Source organism: Octodon degus, unplaced genomic scaffold, assembly GCF_000260255.1.
Source record: "Octodon degus isolate 3935 unplaced genomic scaffold, OctDeg1.0 scaffold00093, whole genome shotgun sequence".
Classification (NCBI taxonomy): Eukaryota; Metazoa; Chordata; class Mammalia; order Rodentia; family Octodontidae; genus Octodon; species Octodon degus.
In genome coordinates, this window is record NW_004524669.1 from 5,022,341 (window position 1) to 5,041,462 (window position 19,122).

Below are 19,122 nucleotides of genomic sequence, written 5' to 3' on the forward strand. Positions count from 1 at the left end.
GAATCTTGATTTTTGCCCTCCACCATTGACCCCACCACACTGCCTACCCAGGTAGTACTAGGTTATGCTGGCTTTTGCCCATCAACTCCCAATGAGAGGGATGTGGGCAGAGAAAGATGTCTCAGATGGTCCTTGGGCTCCCAAGGTCAGAGGCCACTGCAGGGATGTTTCAGGGACATTATCATCTCCGACTAGTAGCTGGGCTCCCTGGTCTAGGAGAGGACTACGGATGCAGGAGCCAGGAGTTCAGCCCTTTTGCAAGGGATTTGAGAAGCGTAGTGAGCCCTGTGCACCTGTTTATGCCAAGCAGGGATTGGAAAGTGCAGCTGCAGACAGAGAGAGGCAGGTGGGCTTGGAGATTTGGCTGGAGGATCACTTGGAGCGTTGCTGGCTGGAGCTGGTGGTCTTAGAGAAGTGGACGCTGATGCTGCCTGCCTTGCCAGACTTGTAGCCACTACCTACTGAGTTCTGAGTGACATCAGCACTGAAGCCTGTTCCACTCTGGCTCACAGAGCTGTTGCCTCCACTGCCAAGTCTGCTCCCACTGCTGGGGCTCTGGTAGCCTCTGTTGTTGCCCCTGCCCACACTACCACTGCCACTGCTGCCTTCTCCATTGCTGCTGCCTCTGGAGCCACCGCTGCTGCCATTGCTGCTATTGCCATTGATGCCTCTGAAGCCTCCATGGCTGCTGCCAGAGCTACTGCTCGTGCAGGTGACATTGTTTACCAAAGCTGCAGAAGATCAGACAGTGCATTCAGAGAAAGGCCTGGGAGCAGGAAGCCCTCCCTGCTCAGGCTCAGCTGCATAACCTAAAGCTTCTCTACAGCCTTGATTTACACATCAGAAGAGTGACCCCAGCTCTCTGGTGTCCTTACCAAAGAACAGGAACCGGATGTACCCACAGAAATTTCTGGTTCTTCAACCTAGGGCATACCACAAAACCACATGGGCTTGAGTTTTGGCCCTTGACACTGCCCCTTACACAAAGGACAGACTATGGCCATCCCAGGGAGCCTAGCTGCCTTCCTGTGGCCTCTTAGGATGAGTCAAGCCCTCTTTTTGAGCATCAGACATTTTCAATTGCCCATTATACAACCCAATGAGAAGATTTTTAATGTGCTACTTACAAATGCTCACCGCATTCTGACACTCTCCAGACATCCTGAGAAAAACAGGTGGAAATATGAATTATCTTTATATGAAATCAATAGCCAAACAGTTGAGGGTCTGTAATTTGGGAGCTACATTTTCCCATGTATTCTACTAGGTGTTAGGCTCCTGGGAGAAGCAAGACTATTCCAACAGTTTGTCTCCCTTAAAAAAGGAGGCTGACCTACATCTAAGACATCTGGTAGCCCTCCAACTGTACTCCATCTCTGAATCTCTCCCCCTCTTTCCCTTAGCCTTAAAAACCTGCTCCAAAAAAAACCTACCCACTCCTACTTAATTATCCCATCCTCACCTCTCACCCCTGCTGAGATAGTTTCTCATCCTAGAACAGTCTTCTCAGTTTCTCTGAGATTTTTAGTCCAATTTTCCTTTTCAAGAAGCCTTCCCAGGGAACCCTCGCAGAAAGATGCAATGGTAATGACGGTTGTTGTTCAAGGTGGAGAAAATATGAGAGGGGCTGACACTCAACACATGATGAATTTGAAAGTGTCCCACTTGCCCTGGTCATCATCCTGGGGTTTGGTGTGGTTCATAGAGCAGGCCTACCATATGTCTCATTAGACATGACTTGTGCCATATCCATGGCATGGACTGTACATGTGTATCAACCACTTGCCCATATGGACCCAGCTTCTGGGATGAGGGGTTACTGCACCGTCCACACTGAACTTTCCAGTGTGATAGCCACTAACCACATGAAGCCACATAAATTCAATGTCAGATTCAGCCCCTCCATTACACTGGTTGCATTTCAAATACTGAAGTGGCTAATAGCAACTGTACTGCACAGCATAGGTGTAGAACATTTTCATCATTCCAGAAAGTTCAGTGAACATCTTTGATCTATAACTCTTATTACAACTCCAAAGAACTTTTCCTAGCACACTGTATATAGCAGGCATCAATAGAAATATGTAATTCAACATTGATGTCCACGATCAATTGGAGAATGATACTGACTGATAAAAACCAGTAGGTTTAAATCTTTAACTCTGTCATTCAGAAGACTCTTTACCCTTTGTCTGAATGATATCTTCTATCATCTTGACCCTTTCCTCATTTATGTGGGAGTTTTTTGAGGCAAGATCTTGGGGCCGGGGAGATGGTTCAGTAGGATAAGCGCTTGACTGGCAAACGCAAGGATCTGAGTTCAATACCCGGTTCCGCCAAAAAAAAAAAAAAAAAAATCTCATTGTGTAGTTCAGACTGGCCTTAAACTCACTATGTAACCCAGGCTGGCTACAAACTCAAAGTAATTGTCCTGCTTCAGCCTCGCAAACTGTGAGATTACAGACATACACCATCACATCCAGCCCTCTTTTATTAATTATTGAAGATCATTCTAAAATTATATCTGAATGATGCTGACTTGACAGCCCCTCACCTGCACTCCTCGCCCTCCAGCAGCTTGCGGTAGGTGGCGATCTCCACGTCCAGGGCCAGCTTGATGTTCATCAGCTCCTGATAGTCACGTAACAACCGGGCCAGACCATCCTTGGCCTGCTGTAGTGCAGCCTTCAAGTCTTGGAGCTTGGCATTGGCATCGTTGAGGGCCGTCTCCCCACGCTGCTCTGCTTCTTCAATGGATGACTGCAGGTTGGCATTCTGGGATAAAGGGTACAAAGATTATTAGCATAGTGACTAGGAAATAGGAAACACCTAATTGTTCCTGTGAGCTCTCTTACCCTCATCTAGCAAGCCTCCTTCCCCTTCCTTAGACGCCCCAATGGAACATGCTCAGAATACAAGTCAATGCTGTAATTGCTTACTTAATCCTTGGCCCATTGAAATTAACTCATGACTCAGCAGGAAAGGAGCATAGATTGGCTTTCCTAGGCTAGCAAAGGTAGTAATGAACTGGTTAGTCACTGATCTTTTTTGCAAGACGTTAGACTCCCTCAGCTAATTACTAAATTCCAGTGATTTAAAAAAGAAGCCATCAAGATTATGTGAAGAGCATAAGTAGCTCTGCTGAGGGCAGATCCTACAGAACTGCATAGGGACACTAACACTGAAACTGTAAAATTTGCTAGGCAAACTAGATTGGGCAATCATCTTTCCTTAGGGTGCATCCCAAGAAGTCTAGTCTCTTAATGAACATCTGGAAGAACAGAGGCTCCCAGAGACTGTGCTAGTCCCCAGTATCATGAAAGCATGTGACAGAGGAGTCCAACTGGTACTTCTCTTTCTCCCCAGGGGTCAGAAGACCTCCAGGATTAATCCTAGACCCACCTGCTTCTTGACATTCTCAATCTCTGCCTGCAGCCTCTGAATCATCCTGTTGAGCTCCATGATCTCACTCCTGGTGCTCTTCAGGTCATCACCATGTCTGCCGGCTGTGGTTTGCAACTCTCCAAGCTGATAAAGAGAAAACAATCAAGGTGGCTTTGCATAGCACTGGCCCATTCTGGATGAAGGTCATCAGGACCTACAAGTAGAGTTTGGGGGAGAGGAGAGTTCCCACCTTAGTCTGGTACAGTGCCTCAGCCTCAGCCTTGCTTCTCTGAGCAATCTCCTCATACTGGACACGGACCTCAGCAATGATGCTGTCCAGGTCCAGGTCTCGGTTGTTGTCCATGGACAACACAACAGACGTGTCACTGACATCTCTTTGCATCTGGGACAGCTCCTGCAAAGAATATGGATGGTCACTGGCCCCAGAGGATGCTGGGAATCTTCTCCTAGTTTGAAAGATGAAGTTAAAGAATAAGATAGAAAAATGCACTTACATTTCAGGCCAAGGAAAGAATGCAAAGCAATAAGGCTAAAAGAAAAAGGAAGTATACAAATATAATCTAATTTGTGGCCTAAAAGTATAATCTAGTATACCCTGCTGTATAGGTCTCAAGGGGACCACAGTAGGGAGGGATATTATGAAGAAGCTGAACTACGAGCCATAGATGAAAATACAGAGCAAAATAGACTGAGATCAAGAGGGACCCTGGTCCAGAGATGAGGAATACACAGGTTAGGGGAGCTAAATTAACATGTCCTGGGTGGAGCAGAGCTGAGTTCTGTATTCTGTTCTACTGTCCTGTTGCTCAACCATCTCCTAAAGTTATACTTGAGTGGCTGGGGAGATGGCTCAGTAGAATAAGTGCTTCCCTGGCAAGCGCAAGAGCCTGAGTTCAATCCCCGGTTCTGCCCAAAAAAAAAAAAAGAACTAAAGTTATACTTGAGAGACATTTTGGGAAGATGCCAGTGGGCACTCTGGAGCTTAGGAAACCAAGGAATCACCATGTCATAGAGGGTCCTCAGGAAGTTGACTTCATCTGCCAGGCTGTCCACTTTAGCTTGCAGCTCCACCTTGGTCATGTAAGTGGCATCCACATCCTGAAAGAGAGGTCAGGAACTGGGACAATGAGCCCCTCCCACAGCTCTTTCACAGCCCTGGACTCTCCTATCTGTTCCTCCCCCAGCCCTTCTAAGTGTCACTTCTCACCTGACCTTTCTAGAGAAAGAAAAATCAAAGTGGTTTCCTTCCTTTCAAAAACTTTGGCCAATCAAACCTGTTCCATAGCAAAATATAAACTTTTATCAGCCAGACGGAGAGTAACCATGTGGTTTTAGGGTAGAAAACATGTACTATGTGTATGTGACTTGGTTATGGAGTACAAAAAGCTCAACCTACTGAATACAAATGAGGATATTTTCGCTACTTTATGATGATATTGGTTTAAATAAGCAACAATTAATTACAGTTATAACTATAGTTATAAATAATACTCAGAATACATGCTGAAGATCTTGATTGATGCTACACATAAAATATGCATGATTAGTTCACATTCCTAATTAGTTCATTAGTCACAGTAGAGTTCTAAGATATCTTCCCCACCAGCCATGTACACAGCAGCTTCCTTCATCAAATATTTCCAAAAATGTAAGGAAAACATCAGCCACATCTACAGCATAGGACCAGAGGCTCTGCTCCCTCCATGCAGGGGAAGGAAGCCTTGCCTGTTCTGTCTGCTCACCCACCTTCTTGAGCCCCACAAACTTGTTCTCTGCTGCAGTGCGCTTGTTGACCTCATCTTCATACCTGGAACAGAGAAGGACACACATTTGGGCAGAGACATTTCAGAATCTGCTCACCCAGAGGACCTGCTTTGTGGTGTGTGACCTTTGGGGCTCACAGGTCCTCATGCAGGGTTTAATGTTCTGCTGGCTTGAGCTTCTTCATAATTGCTTAACAAGGGTCCTGAGTTATTTTTCGTTGAGCCCTGAGAATCATGTAGCTGGTGCTTTCCAGAGTTCCCTCAGTGCTCAGGATGCTGCCCCACCCCTCCCTCCAAATGCAGTAGACAAAATGAGATATGGGCAGTCAGAAACGGGGAAGATGTCAAGAAGCCAACTGCCTGCCTGGGCTCTTAGATGGACTTCACAAAACACGATGTGTGCAAAGAGGACCACAGTAATGCTTCCACCCCTTGGATGGTTCTGCCTGTTTGTCCCACTTTCCTTAAGTACAAAGATTGCTTATCAGAACTTGGGATAAAATGAACTTGTCTCCTGAATGCATCAAGGCTGTGGGACCCCTTCCTGTTAAGGACTCTCCTACCATGAGTTTGGGTTTTATGAAGACTGGAGAACAGGAACAATTCCAGAGAACAAAGCTGTTTCTATGTGAATCTGAGTTGCCACTGGATCCCCAGAACCCAGCTTGAAACCCACCAGAGAGCCAGTGGCCATGAGCTTGTACAGTGTGGAGTTTGAAGGGGACATCCCCAGAGCAGTCACAGGACTCTGTAGGTCCTGACCCCTGGGGATTTCAGGAGTCGCCTCTCACCTTGAGAGGCCCCACTCACCCTAGAGATCACAAAGGATGAAAATTATAACTTGGGCCCTACAGAAGGAGGTTGACTGATGTGGGGATTAGACAGGACATGTTGCAAGAGCACTTCACAGTGTACAGCCCTAGCCCCTCTACCTAGTGTCCCAGGAGTTGGGCACATCCGACTCATGAGGCCTGTCCACACCTACTGATTCAGAATACTGAAGACTGGGACACAGGAATATGCGCTTCTGCCAAACTTCCAAGGAGACTCCTGAGTACAGTAGAATGTGAGGGCTCCCCACCCTTATGGGCTTAACTTTGGGGAAGACTCTTTTATCCATCTGGGCTGGAGGAGGGGGCCTGATGGAGACTGAAAAATGTATAATAATGAGCCAGGTAGGAGTGTCAGTCCCCAGCCCTGTCAACCCCTTCTGCTAGGTCATACTTCACTCTAAAGCCCGTCCAAGAGTATTGGCTGAAGGCACAATCAGGAATAGTTGAAATCTCGAATTAACACCACACACCCCCACTAATCCTCCAGGAAGGGAAATGCCCCCATTGGATCCCTTACTTCTTTTTGAAGTCTTCCACCAGGTCCTGCGTGTTCTTGAGCTCTCCCTCCAGATTCCCTCTGTCCTCCAGAAGAGAGTCTAGCTGCTTGTGCAGGAAGCTGATGTAAGAGTCAAAGAAAGGTTCCAGGCTGCGGGGGGCAGAGCCAGAGCCTGCAGTCTGCTGCTGGAGCAGCGCCCACTTGGTCTCCAGAACCTTGTTCTGCTGTTCCAGGAAGCGCACCTGTGTGGGGGGAGAAAGAAATGGAGCTCCCTGAGCTGGGCAGGCAGTGCACCTGTCCCAGAAAGTGGAAACATGGAGAACGAGCCCTGTTCTTCAAACCACAAGCACCTCTATGTTGTGGGATTTGGGAAGGAGGAGGATGAGAAAAAGAGAAAGCTATATTCTGTTGAGTTTTTATTGCTTGCTATTTCCCATGTTCTGTCTCATTTACTCCTACAACCACCTGTACAAGGGGTGGTATAAGCCCCATTTTACAGATTAGGAAACAAACTCAGGGAGCTCATACTGCCAAAATTGGCATAAGGACTAAGGGACACAACTGAGAGCTAACCTAGGCCTGATCTGGGTCTTTTGAAACCCTTCAGAACACAGGTAAAAGAAGTTATCATGAAGTTAATTTTAATTTTCTTTTAGATGTAAGCTTCTTTCACCTCCATGAAAGTGGTAAAATAGTTCACAAGGTCTGACTTTTCCTTAGATGTTTCACACAAGACCTCTTTCCATATACTCAGCTTGCAGCTAACCGAGGTCCACTTCACTCCTGGTTCACTCACTCCCCTGAGCACACACATGCTTCTCGGCCCTAGCATGGACCACTCAGTATAACATGGGTGAAGCACAGTGTCACTCAGGAGGTAAGCCATCTGCCAAGGAATATCACGGAGGGGCAGCCTGGGATTTGAGATTTGTATGGACACAAGATTGATTACCAGCTATTTTGGGATAGCAAGAAATTGCATCTCAACAAGAAATGAAAGTGAACTCTACCGATTTTGTGGCTATGACCCCATTCTTCTGAGTACTAAGAGCTTGCTTGGACTCTCACCTTCTGAGTGCTAAGAGCATGTTTGCCTCATCTCATCTCTAGTGGGAAGTTAAGAACAGGAATCCTTCCCACATTTCACAGATGAAAAATAATCCAAAGGACAAAAGAAATGTGCTCATTGTTCTGAGAGGAGCAAAGCCAAGATACAGCACTCCTGCAGCCAAGCTGCCAGCCACCACTGGCCTCTTCCCTTGCCAAGCCTCTGGGTAGCCCAAGCCTCCACTACAGCTCTCGGGTTGTCCTCACCTTGTCGATGAAGGAAGCAAACTTGTTGTTCAGAGTCTTGATCTGCTCCCACTCCTGGGCCTTTACTTGCCCAATTTGTGGGTCAATCTCCACATTGAGGGGCTGAAGGAGGCTCTGGTTGACAGTCACTTCCTGGATTCCCCCAGAGAAGCAACCAGGGCCAAAACCACCAGGCCCCCCAAAACCACCAAGACCACTAAAACCACCAGCACCTCCAAAGCCACCTGCTCCACCAAAGCCATTTCCCATTCCCCTGTTACCACCAAAGCCACTCCCAAAGCCACTGCTACAGCTGCTGTGCCCTCCACCAAAGCTACCAGCCCTGGAGCCACCAGCTGCCACACTGATAGAGATGCTCTTGTTGCCACCCAGGTTATAGAGGCTGTGACTGCCAAAACCTCCTGCTCCACTCCGGAACCCAGAGGCCCCTCCACCAGACACCCTAGTTCGGGCCACACAGCTCATCCTGCTGCCTCCAGAGACCACAGAGGAGCGTCCAGAGAAGCCCTGACTCCCACAACTGAAGGACTTCTTGCAGGCTTGTCTGTTCATGGTGAGGATCTTGGACATAGGCTAATGGTCCTTTAGCAAGAGCTGAGGCTGAAGGCAGTGTAGGGCCAATAGAAGAGAGTGGCCTTTATATTCCAGAACATTTGGCTTGGCAGAAGGAAAGGCAAGCAATTATCTGAGAGTCATCTTGGGTTTGGTTTGCCTTGTAGGCAATAAGTTACTCCTTGGTTCCCAGCACACCTCAAAGATAATCCTCTGGACCAAAATGGCTTTGCTTTCTTAGCTTAATCACCCAAACATGCTTCAGTTAACAAAAGATGGAGCTCTCCTCCCTCCCTTCATGTGATTTCCTCAAGGGTCCTTGGGAACCCAAAGATCACCTGATTCAGCAAGATGAGTTGACTTTAGATCCTAGGGTTTAACAGCCACTGAGCTCCATGACACAAGTTGAGGGCCGTGGAGTCACTTGCAGATGGTCTGAGTCCTTCCCTGTGGTGCCACCAGGCCCAAGAGCTCTACCAATAGCCAACTGTCATTGTTCCTATGGCATGGCATCTGTGCCCAACTCTTCAGAGAGAATCACGAGATGAGGGGTATACTGATCCCATAGGGTCCATGCTGCCACCACTTCAGCCAAAAGGACCTCGCTAAGCAGACCTGGAAGTGAGCTGAGAAATACTGCTTATGAGAAAGAAGCTGAAGTAGAACCAATATGTCTGGTCCCTGGGGAAACTGAGGGCCTCACAAGTGTGAAATAGAATGGGCAGAAGGATACGTACGAAAGAGGAGTCTCAAGCCAAGCCCTGGGCCCACCATCCTAGACAAACAGAAGTGGTTTCTAGGTTCATAAGCAAGAAGAACCCTTCAGCTGGCAAACAGAGTCAGCTCAAGAGCTCCACTCATCTGAAGATGAGATCTGTAGGTAAGGGTCTCCTCCTTGCTCTATGTGCTCAGAGTCTATATTTCCTTACCACACCCTGGACTTTCCCTACTATGGCCCTGTTCAGGGGTCAGTGCCCCTCTAGGCCCTAAGCTCCTCAAGGGAAGAGCCTGAGTCCTACACATTCCATCTGTCCAGCTCCTACTTTCGGACAGGCACTCCACAGACATGTATTGACTAAACATAAATGTCTACGCACAGTTCCCTCCCTAGTCCTTTGAATGAAGAATAGGGACACAGATGAATTACTGCATTACTGAATTAACCTCCAGGAACTCGACTGTCCCCCATCCCCACAGCAACCCACCTCCACACCCAGCCACACCACACAAGAACAAACTCTGGTTGTCATCTATGTAGAAATCTTCAGAAGGGACTGACTTTAGATTCCCCACAGAAGAGGTGACTGCTGTGTCTTCAGAAATCCTTTCAAACTGACAGCTAGTATTTTATGCTTCTGGCATAGTTTTTGGACAAGACAATCTAGGGTAGATGATCTGTCTGAAAACTGTTCAGGACCTCAAAGCGAGTGGTCTCATTTGATGGCCTTGAGCCAGCACTTGACTTTTGCCCTTATTTGCAGAAGGAGTCATCTACCCTATGGACAGGGTTGTTTCACAATTTAAATACATACAATCCAACCATAAATGTGTAAAGTTTGGGGGGTTTTGTTTGTTTTTCAGTCCTGGATGTCAAACCCAGGGCCTTGCCCATGCAAAGCAAGCACTGTACCACTGAGCTATATCCCTGGCCCTAAATGTTTGAATTTGAAGTCAACTTATCTGTGCCCAGAGTGGATTCTATGTCAGGTTGTCTGAAATATTAACTCCCACCCAGCGTTAGATCCCAGCCCCTCCTGGTAAAGTCTTACTTATACTCTTTGGAATTCTTTAAACCCAGCTCAAGTGCCCTTGTTGGGGGAGGGATGCTGAGCCAGGCTCACCTGAAGCCCAAGGTGAGGGTCCAAAGCAAGAAAGGACAGACCTCAGCATCTTCCATTCCCTTCCCCTTCCTGGGCTCTAGCACCAAGGAAGTGGGTAGCAGCTCCCTCACTGTGGCTCATTGCTGTCCCCTGGGCATGTGCTGGAGAAGCGGGATGGAGAAAGGTGATGAGCATGGGGTTGAGTTCTCCTCATTTGTGTCACCTTAGCCTGCCAAAGCATCACTTCATTTCCTTACCTCACAAGTCAGGGTGGAGTTCTCAGCAGCTGAGGAAGCTTCGGGAAACACCCAGAGTTACCGTGGTTGGCAATGTTTCCTGTTGGCTGGAGGATCTTGCAGAGGTGTCTAAATGGGTTGCCTGCTGCCAGCAGCCTGCGCACTAATCCCTCACCTGCCAAAACATTCTGTGTGAAGACTACCAGGTGGCTGACCATTCTGGGTTCTTACTTCCCCACCCACAAAACGAGGAAAAGTGTCACCAACTAAAATTATTTCCTCCAACAAAATTGCTCTCTGGTATTCAACTGCAGTAAGAAGGCTTAAGAGTTGCCTACAGTGTAGTTGTGAGTGGAGAAATGAATCATGAACCAGTAGCCATCTCCTCAGGCCAAAGTGGAGAGATGGCTACTGTTTCCCCACCCAGACTTCCTGAGGGGAAGAGGCCGTTGCTCACTGCTCCTTTATGCGCATAGATTCACAGATCCCATACAAGATGACCACTAATTTGCTAAAAGAAAGAAAGAAAAAGGAAAGGAAAGAAAGAAATCTGGTTGTGCTACACCTAGGCTAAAACTTAATATTCTTTTTTCTTCTTAACATGTTGAAATAAAATCTATAAACAACTAAGATAACTTTACTTTGCCAGAAAATAGCAACAATACATTATCATATAGAGTAAACTCTCTTTATAGCTAAAGCTTTATAAAGAAGTAAACATCAAAGTATATGAAATCCTCTTGTTCTAAGCCTTAACTATTAACATACAAAATTTGTTCAAATTTTGCCTTCAAATAATTCAACTCACCCAAAAGTCTTTTTCTTGTTCTTAAGATCCCTTCTAGGACTTGTCTAAGCCAGACTGTTAATCCCCAAAATATCCTTGATTAAAAGATCCTATTTTTGTCAAATAAATTTTGGAAATGAAAATTTTATATCCAGTCTTGGGAATTTTTTTGCTGTGAGAATTGGACACAAAACCCTCACCTTCACCTTGAATTTGTTTCCTTGCTGGGAAACAAAGAATTCCTTGTTTTATTGGATTTTTTTTGTTGTTGTTTTTTGTTTTGTTTGTTTTGTTTATTTAGTTCAGAGTCTACAAGGTCTCACTACAAAGGTCTGACTTGTAGTGATTCTCTTGTTTTCAGCTCCCCGAGCACTGGGATTACAGGCCCACAGCCACTGCACCCAATCTCATTTGCCATCTCAGTGTGCCCTGAGAGCAGGGCTGGCACAGCAGGCCAGGGATCAAACCTCCAACCCCTGTGTCTGCCTAAGCAGGTGCTTTAATCTGTTGAGCTATCTGGCCAGTCCTTGTTTTTGTTTTGAGACAGAGTCTCACTAAATTACCCAAGAAGCTCTAATTTGTGATTGTCCTGCCTCAGACTCCTGGGAGCTGGGATTATAGGCCTGCTGACTCTTGGGATTTCAATAAAAAATCATAAGAATGTTAAGAGTCCTTAAAAGCCCTGTAGGAGGGGGGCTGGGAATATAGCTCAGCAGAATAGGGGCTTACCTGGCAAGCACAACGTCCTGAATTCAATCCCCAGTACCACAAAAAAAAAAAAAGATTCTGCAGGAGGCCCAATGTGGTGGTGTACACCTGTAATCCCAGCACTCAGGAGGCTGAGGCAAGTTTGAGGCCAGCCTGAGTTGCTACATCATGAGCCAGCCTGAACTACACGGCAAGACCCTGTCTCAAAAAAAAAAAAAATCCTATAGGAAATAATCTTCTTGTCTTTGTTTAAGCCAAGCCTCCCAGACAAACTTAACAAATCTTTCTGTCTTAACTCTACTAGCGTGCTGTTGAATATAGACACTAGTCCAGCTACCCACCCAGAACATATAAGAATGACACAGAGGCCAGAAGGGATGTGTAGGCATAGGATCAATGTGTGCCTCACCCCTGTAGAGAACTTGTGCAAGTGAAGCAGCAGGAAACTGAGAGCAGACTGTAGTCTGGCCTTGAAGAAGTAGAGAAGAACAGTGGGGCACTAGGAAGTAGGGGTACAGGTTCTCAAAGACCAACACTCATAGCCACTCTCACCAGCATGGACTGGGCTGGGTCTTTTAGGAAATCATCAGCATACTGGGTTTTCTGGAACTCGAATGGATGCCTCTTCTCCCTCTTCCCATGCAGTTGGGGGAGGAGGAAATATGGAGGTCTCGGAGGTAGACAGGCCTGTGGGTAAGTCTCAGCCTTGCTGCTCTCCAGGTGCACAACATCAGGCGAGTTTACTTTCTGACTCTAAATTTTCCATTTGGAAAACTGGAATTAGCATAGCCTCCTCACAGGGAGACAGTGGGGACTATTGGAGGTAATGTTGGAAAGCCTTCACACAGTGCAGAGGCTTGGCATGCGGAGCCCTTGGGATGATGATGTTGAGGTATGAAGACTTCCTCATAAGTAGCAATTCTGTGGCCAGAGTGGGGAGGAGTTCTGAGAGGTAGTCCAGTTTAAGATCAATGCAACATTGATGTCTTACTTTTAAAAAAATATTATTATTATTATTATTTATTCATTCATTCATTTATTTGGTAACAAAGTCTCACTACACAACTCAGATTCATAGTGATCCTCCTGTCTCAGCCTCCCCAGCACTGGGATTACAGGCATGCACCACCATGCCCAGTTTTGGGGCCAGCACAAGCACGTGGAGTTCTGGGGCCTGTGTGGCATGGTGTACCAGATAACTTCCAAGTGAAATTAAATTTCCCTTCTCAGATATTTACTTTTATCACCTATCTGTGCAAAAGTATAAAAACATTTGCCATTGATGGAGCACCCGCCGTATACAAGTCACTGGCCTAGGCTGTTGACAGCTATCATTTCTAATTGTCATAAAATTCCACAAGGTTTAATTTTCATTCAATTTTACAGCTAAGGACATGAGATTCATTAGCTTGCCCAAGTCAATTAGCTTAGTAAGAAGAGGTTTTAATCAGACTGTCATAAGTCTACAGAAACTTCCTATTTCTGTGTGGATCTCAGCAAGCCAGAATGCATCATCTCAGCCTGAAAGATCCATTTTGACAAAGACCCCCCCCCAATACAGGAAGGTCGGCCCTGCCTTGAAGTGTCAACTTGTGTCAATTAAAATAGATTTAAACCTTATGAACTCCCCGAAACACCCATTATTGTTAAGGTACTTCCTTCCTCCTTCAGTGTCTCCTACTCTTGCAGCTGGAGGTCAGAGGTGTGGGGTGCTGAAAGTGTCCCATCGACCTTCACAGGCCTCTGCTGGGGAACCTCTCCTGCTCATGTATGAGCTTCAGGTTTGGCTTACAGCTCCTCTTTACTCCAGAGAGCTGTTAATGCCACATGCCAGAAGTAAAGAGCATACCAGAGACGATGACCTACAGGCCAAGGAGAGGCTGGCTAAGCCCGCATGTTCAGCAGCCTAGCACAGTGGCTACACGCTTAGGCTTTGGACTTGAGGCCGAGATCTGCCCTCCCCATCAGGCATGTCACTCTGACTCTCTAAGGCCCAGTACCCTCAACTAGAAAAATGAAGCTAATTACTACCTGCCTCCTATGGCAGTTGTAAGGATTAAATGAGATGACATGCAAAATTGCAGTGTATGACTTACATCAGTAACAAAACTTAGTTATTTAATCATGTTGGTTTTGTTAACTATATCAGGACAGCAGTCCACCCTGAACTTTTGCAAACCTCATTAGCTCAGGGAAAGCCACAGTCCCTGCAAGGTTCTAGGCTCCATCTGGTCACAGATGGGCACCAGAATGAGTGTGGTGCAACCATGTCCCTTCAGGTCACTTCCATCCTGATGTGGAGAACAGACGCAGCAGCTGATCATTATGAGAGAGCAGGACACATGATCAAAGGGAGCAAGCAATCCTGGGAGATCAGGCAGCAGGCATTTAGTACCACAGGAGTGAGGGGGCATTGGGAGGCCGCCCTAAGTAATCTCTAAGGAGGAATAAGTGATGGAAGGTGGAGTGAGAATTTCTAGCAAAGGGACCAGAGGATCAAATTCATGCCAGCATAAACCCACAGGTGCACCAGAACCACCTGCACACTCATCCAGGGTTATTTTCTCAGGTCTTGAAAATCTCCACCTAAAGCCACAACACGTTCCTGGCTTTGATGGCTTCGATGGCTTTGTCCAAAATAAAAAATAAAAATGCTCATTTTTACAACAAACTCTTAATTCCAGAAGGATCTCTCCTTGCTAGAGAGAGAATGGGGAGTGGGGTAGCCTCTTGCTTTGGTGGGCAGTTCTCAGCAGCACCACGGTGGGCACCTCGATGACCTCTTGCTGCAGCCCTGTGCATTGCAAGATGTTTTGTACTGTTTAAGGCTCTGCCTTCAAGATGTATGTCACTGCTCCAGCTGTCGTAGCCAAAATAGCACCAGTCTTTGCTGTATGTTGGCAGAAGGGGCAGAATCATCCCTACCCAGAACCACGTTCTTTTTCATTTTTTTAAACCAGGAATCAAACTCAAGACCTCATATTTGCCAGGCAGGAGCCTAACCACTAAGCTATATCTCTAGCCCCTCAACAGTTCTTTGTTTGTTTTTCTTTCAATTTGATTTTGATTTTGATTTTTGTTTTTTGTTTTGGTTGCGGTGGTACTGGAAACCAACTATGGCCCTCATATTGAGCTACATCCCCAGTCCTTTTTTTATTTTTACTTTTTATTTTGAAATAAGGTCTCACTAAGGTGCCTAATTTCCCATGGTGGGCTCAAATTTGTGATGTTCCTGCCTCCATCTCTGGGTGCCAGGACTACAGTTGTGTGCCAAAACAGCCAGGCACAACCAGAGTTGTATTGTCATCTGCAGCCATCTTTTCCTGCCACTGTCTTCTCAGTGAGGAATGGAGCTGTCACCATGTGGTCATGTCACTGCAGATTCCAAAGGTATCACACTGCTCCCACCCCACCTCCATCAGTGGTTTCCTAGGAGCATCAGCTCCCAGCCTTCAGCCAGGACCACAAGGCCTGGTGGTGATTAGCTTGCTCTTTTTTTTTCTTTTCTTTTCTTTTTTTTTGTGGAACCAGGGATTGAACTCAGGCCCTTGTGCTTGCCGGGGAAGCACTTATTCCACTGAGCCATCTCTCTGGCCCCTTAGCTTGCTCTTAAGCATGACAGTGATGTGCAAATTGTGTCTTTTGTACACCAAAGTGGTTTGTAAGAGATAGAGACAAAATATGTTTTCAGAGCTGAGTTTTCTTAGCCAGCCAAGGAGTACTGCGAGGTGTCCACATGTCTGGATTTCATCAGCAGAGAAAGCAGAGGGACAGGGACATGGAGATGCATTTTCTGACGATTGATTAACACACTGCCACCCAGCCTCAGGCAAAACTGACAAGAGTCCTGTGGAGATTTGCCTCCAGATTACCCAAAATTTTCCATCCAAACCTTCAACAGCAGCAATCAGGTCTGGATTATGCAGTTAGGTGCTGATCTGCTTTTAAATTCTCATGGGAAACCATTCCCATTCCCATGCGCCATCTGTGGATGTGTCACCAGCACTGCCACTGCTTGCTCTGACCCGCAGCCTGAATCCCAGAAAACAAAGTGAAATAGCCTGAAATCTACAAACAAACCCAGTCTCCTCCATGTCTCCCCCAAGGACATGCAAACCAGTGAGTCACAGCTCTTGGAAGAGGAAGGTGGCCATTTGAGTGTTCCTTCCATGGGGGCAAAGGGTAACCAGACACAGCATTATTGAGGGTAGATTAGTTCCACTGTGACATAACAAGAGGATGTGCCACTCCACAGTCAAGAAAGAGGGATGGGGAGCAGAGCAAAAAGCATGAAAGAAATTATTTTATCTTTTTTTTATTTATTTATTTACTTGGTACAGAGTCTCACTATGCAGCTTGGGCTCACAATGATCCTCCTGTCTCAGCCTCCCCAGTGCCGGGATTACAGGAATGCACCACCATGCCTGGTTTCCATGGCTGACATGGTATGTAGTACCGAGGATCAAACCCAGATCATTGTACTTTACAGGCAGGTACTTAAACCGCTGAGCTATCTCCCAGCCCCAAAAGAAATGCTTGACCATTGACCTGTGGCCCCAAATCTCAGGTTAGGCCCCAAGCATCAAGTTATCTAACTCCAAAAATCATATTGGAAAATATGTCTAAGAGGACAGGAAATGAGTGGACAGACTGCACAGCACCCCCAACTCCATACTCCAAGAACAAAAGGTCTTGTCAAGTAAAGAAAGCAAGCCTCAGTCCACCAACTTACAAGCACCTGGAAAGTCAACATAGAATAGCCCAAAGAAATGGTATAAATGCCTAGGCAAAAGTAAAAAAAACAAAAGGACCACTCTAATAGGAAAGAGCTCTGAAAACATTTTTGGCTTGGATTAGAAATGGTCAGAACTGGGCTGAGAATATACAGCCAAGCATGGACTTAACTCCTTCAGTCTCAGGTCTTGAGAGCAAGGTCTTCGGCCTTAGCCGTCCCTCTGGGAAATGACACCTCCAAGACACAACCCCTCCACCACCCATTCCTCCTGATCCAAGCCCTCCCTTAAGAGGTTTGCTCCCCAAAACCCAATCACTGGAAGGTACCTTGATGGTGGGGTCTCCTATGAAGCCCCACAAAAATATAGGCCAGTGGATGTAGGTTAGAGCCTGGAGAAGAACAGAAAAGGACAGAGGGAACTGTCTGAATGTGAGACTTGCCACCAGGAACAGTGTTCCTAGAACCTCGGCCCTGATTGTTGCCTGGTTGACCATCCTCCTTTCCTGACTCTAGGTGGTTGGCTCTTGGATCTCAGCCTGGGACCTCTTTTCTTTATTCTCTTTGTGAAGAACTCATCAGTCTCCATGATTTTATGAGGACCCTTTACCATCTGAAAGCTGATGATGTCCACATGTGGGTCCAATCTGGCAAGCCTCCCTTCTGAGCCACACTCCCATCTCCAGCTGTGGCCTGGCTGTGTCCTTCAGGTGGCTCCCACACAGCTCCAGCTGACTAAAGCATAGTGCCTGCCATTCTTCTTCACGCTCATTCACCCTCCAGCCCTGTCATGTGTGCATGCAAGCACACGCACACACACACACACACACACACACACACACACACAGCACGCGCGCACACCTTAGTGGTCTCCTCTACATTGAGAGACCTGTGAGCCAGTCAGTCACAACTCTTGAAAGAGAAAGGTGGTCTTTTGAGCATTCTTTCCAGTGGTGAGGGCAGGCAGGAGGAAGTCACCAGGCAGGGAACTGTTGGGGGTACAAATGAGTTCCACTGTGTCATAACAAGGGGCTGTACCACTGTCTCCTTCAGTGTTCACAGTGGGAAGCTGGAGATCAGGGTTGAGCCTTCCTTTTCCTTCCCCTCGGTTGACAATTTTATCATTTGTTCACCCCAACTCCAGTTCCTTTTTTTTTTTATATTCTCACTACAACATAAATTTATTATTCATTTATTTATTCTCTCTTTTGTTGTTAGGCTCCCTTACTAAAGTGAGAGCAGGGCAACATTTGGGCTTTGCTCACCCATTTATTTCCAGAATTTAACTCAGTACCAGACAGAGAACAAAAGCTTAATAGAAGCCAGGGATGTGGCTCAGTGGTGGAGCGCTTGCCTTAGTCCCTACCACCACAAAGAGGAGGAGGAAAAGAGGGAGGGAATAAGAGAGGCACAGAGATGTATAAGAAGGAGGAGGAGGGGAAACAGAGGAGTAGTAAAGGGAGAAAAAGGAGACAAGGAAATAGACTGCAGCAGTGGGATCACAGTGAGAAAAAGGCCAGCCTGGGCTATGTAGTGTTTAAGACTAACCTGAACTACATAGCAAGACTCTGTCTCAAAGGAAGAAACATAGACAGATTAATGAACAAAGGATGGAAGAAATTTATGAATAATGACTGTCCAAAGTGAACCAGCTGGCCCATCCATGGCCTGGCATATTCCCACAGGGCCTACTTTGAAAAGGGTTAGGCATGAGGTCTCCCCACCTCTGACTCCTGTCTGCTTTCCACAGAGCAATAACCAGTCAGAAAGGATGCATTCCTGCTCAAACATGAGGCATTAGCTATGAACTCCCTGCACCAATAAGTCTCGGTGGGTCATCAGAGTGGATCCAGAGCTAGATTTCTACCCCAAATTTCCCCAGCTCCCAGGTGCAGGCTTGCCTTGTCTAACTGCACTTTCCCACCTTGGAAATGAATTCAGCTTTGGCCCAGTCTGTAAATGTTGCTTCCCTGGTCTGCTTGAACATTTCTGTCTACAGCGTGTGTGTTCTCTGGATACCTGAGCCACGGGGCATCTCTAAACTCTGGTTGCTTGGCTCTCCTCCTGCTTCAGGTGTTCATATATCAAAGGACCCTAAGGTGAGTCTCCCCAGCTCTCAGTAGGAATGAAGGCCTTAGACTTCCTGCTCCTGAGTCCCCGTCAGCCATGGCCTTTTGGGCAGCTTTTCTAAGGCCAGCTAACATTGGACAGGGCTTTTTGGTACAGAGAAGAAGCAGGACGATAGAGCCTCTGTGCTTGGTGCACTCCTTGAGGCCCAGAGTGCATGCAACAGTGTCCAAGATGGGTCAGACATTGAGTAGGCTGCTCCAGGGAAATCCTGCAGCCTTCAGCTTCTAGAAGCTGTCCCAGTGCACCTTGATGAGGAAACCCTTTCAGGATGCCAGGTAGAGGGGGGGACCCACACCAAAGGAAAAGCTCTGTCCCTGGTGCCCTTTGACTTTCCCCAAATGAATGA

The 19,122-nt window shown here is 46.7% G+C and overlaps 1 protein-coding gene across 1 annotated transcript; it reads right to left on the bottom strand.

The window, feature by feature from the left end:
* Positions 1 to 372: 372 nt before the first annotated feature.
* On the bottom strand, positions 373 to 8,363 carry LOC101587722 (keratin, type II cytoskeletal 2 oral). The gene is made up of 9 exons (XM_004637862.1): positions 7,812 to 8,363; positions 6,519 to 6,739; positions 5,152 to 5,212; positions 4,408 to 4,503; positions 3,635 to 3,799; positions 3,403 to 3,528; positions 2,555 to 2,775; positions 1,128 to 1,162; positions 373 to 731 (listed from the first exon to the last, which is right to left on the bottom strand). The coding sequence occupies exons 1-9, from the start codon at positions 8,361 to 8,363 to the stop codon at positions 373 to 375; spliced, it is 1,836 nt and encodes a 611-aa protein (XP_004637919.1).
* Positions 8,364 to 19,122: the final 10,759 nt, after the last annotated feature.